The sequence below is a fragment of the Charadrius vociferus genome, unplaced genomic scaffold (assembly GCF_000708025.1).
Source record: "Charadrius vociferus isolate BGI_N301 unplaced genomic scaffold, ASM70802v2 scaffold756, whole genome shotgun sequence".
NCBI classification, from domain to species: Eukaryota; Metazoa; Chordata; class Aves; order Charadriiformes; family Charadriidae; genus Charadrius; species Charadrius vociferus.
The window spans coordinates 465895-467983 of NW_009648877.1; the positions used below are offsets into that span (position 1 = coordinate 465895).

Consider the following 2089-nt stretch of genomic DNA (forward strand, 5'->3'; position numbering starts at 1 on the left):
TTATTGTTAAAATTCCCTTTTTTTTTTTCTAGATGAAGACATATTAAACAGACACAGAAAAAAAAAGAAAAGAAGAACAAGTATTTTACACAGAATGACAAAACATTGTAGACTCTAAAGCCCTTCTGCAGAATACTCTCAGAAAGCAAGGAACTGTGCCTCCAGTCCACATACTTGAATAATTCCTCAAATGTCACCATGTCCTCAAGATCTATTTTCAATGATTAAAAAATTGTTTTTAAGTGTAGTTCTCAGGGGTGGAGCTGATGCCCCATGTCAGTAACTCCACTAACATCCTGGATTGCACATTCCATAGAAGAGCATAAAGTGCTATGGCATTGTGGTTTTTATAATTTAATTTGAAACTTCTTCACCCTTTCCATTATTATTTTTATTATTATTATTATTATTTTTACCTTGTAGCTCCTATATTCTTGTAATGACACATAAGAAGGTGCTTAAAGGTCTTCTTGAAAGTAGCATTGCAGAGTGCATAACAAGCAGGGTTAATGGTGCTGTTGATGTAACAGAGCCAATAACCTATGGTCCATACAGTGCCGGGGATACAGGATGTGCAGAAGCTGTTGATAAGCACCATCACGTTGTATGGGGTCCAGGTAATGATGAAGGCCAGGAGGATGGCCAAAATAGTCCGTGTCACTTTTTTCTCCCTAGAAGGAGGTGGTTTCTTTTTGGCTGGCTGCTTTGTCATCTTGACAATTTTCCGGGCTACACTATTCTGCTTCTCCTCCCTGTTGGTGCCTACAATCTCCACAGTAGTGTTGGTGGGGGCACAGCAGTCACCCTTTTGGGACTTGGTGACTATCCTGATGCATGTCAGCTTGGAGTTCTCCACTTTGAGATGGTCTTGGGAGGCAGAAGCCTGGCTGGCATCTTTGGTAGCTTCGTCCTCTTTCATGTTGGAAGCAACAACACTGACAGAGGTGGAGTCGTTCGAGCTCTCCTTCTCCTCCCCTTGAACACAGTTCTCCGTCACAGTCTCTTCAGTGGTTTTTCCATTCTGAATTTTGCTGTGCTCCAACCCTTCCCCACTGGTTGGGATGTTGTTATTGTTTGGTTTCACTATTTTACTTTGGACAAGGCTGGGGGAAGCTGTATCTTGGTTTTGAGCAGCTTCCTTTTTCCCTTTCTTTATCCGACTCTTACTGGCTCGAGAGATTTGCCAGTAAAGGACAGTCATGATGATAACAGGCAAATAGAAGGCTGCAATGGCAGTGCCAAAAGTGACAGCAGGGTTGGAAAAAAACTGGATGTAGCAGTCTCCATCTGGGACAGTCCTTCCTCCCACAATGAACTGCCAGAAGAGAATTGCAGGAGCCCACAGGATGAAGGACAGCACCCACGCAGCTGCAATCATCATACCTGCCATCTTAGTGGTCCGCTTTACAGGATATGTCAGAGGCTTGGTGACACAAAAGTATCTGTCAAAGCTGATAATGAGGAGGTTCATTACAGAGGCATTGCTGACCACGTAGTCAAGAGCCAGCCAGAGGTCGCACACCACAGGCCCTAAGGGCCAGTAGCCTATCACAGTGTAGAGGGTATATAGGTTCATAGAAAAGATGCCAATGATCAAGTCAGCGCAGGCCAAGCTGAAAAGGAAATAGTTGTTGACAGTCTGTAGGTGCCTGTTGACTTTGATTGACACCATGACCAGGATGTTCCCAATTATGGTGACTAGACTGAGTGATCCTGCTACTAGGACGATGAAGACCACCTCAACAGTTTTATAGGGGCTCTCCAGAGCCATCACATTTTCAGTGGAAGAGTTTATGTACGTTGAGTTATTCATTTCTGTTCTGCTAAAAAGATACCCAATTATCACTTAAGCCTGCAGAGGAAAGAAAACAAAACAGATATCGTTGTGAAATTAGTCCTTTTGTTTTTAGGAAGAATATCCTAGAAAAACTACTTGGAAAGAGTTTAAAGGTAGAAGATGTGTGCAGAACAGCCAGTCAGCTTTGGCTAATGAAAACACCTTGCAACATAAAATATTCCCTTAGGAATAACATACCAGTGGGTTACCTCTAAATATGACAAAGACACCACATTTGAATCCAGGACTATA

At 42.7% G+C, this 2089-nt stretch overlaps 1 protein-coding gene across 1 annotated transcript; it reads right to left on the reverse strand.

Annotated features, from left to right (window-relative positions):
* Positions 1-412: 412 nt before the first annotated feature.
* Positions 413-1849, reverse strand: CHRM2 (cholinergic receptor, muscarinic 2). Its single transcript, XM_009887061.1, has one exon. The coding sequence runs from the start codon at positions 1811-1813 to the stop codon at positions 413-415; it is 1401 nt and encodes a 466-aa protein (XP_009885363.1). The 5' UTR covers positions 1814-1849.
* Between the last annotated feature and the right edge of the window lie 240 nt (positions 1850-2089).

Bases quoted from the DNA above. Each gene is read 5' to 3' on its own strand.
- CHRM2 (XM_009887061.1), bottom strand. From the start codon at position 1,813: ATGAATAACTCAACGTACATAAACTCTTCCACTGAAAATGTGATGGCT.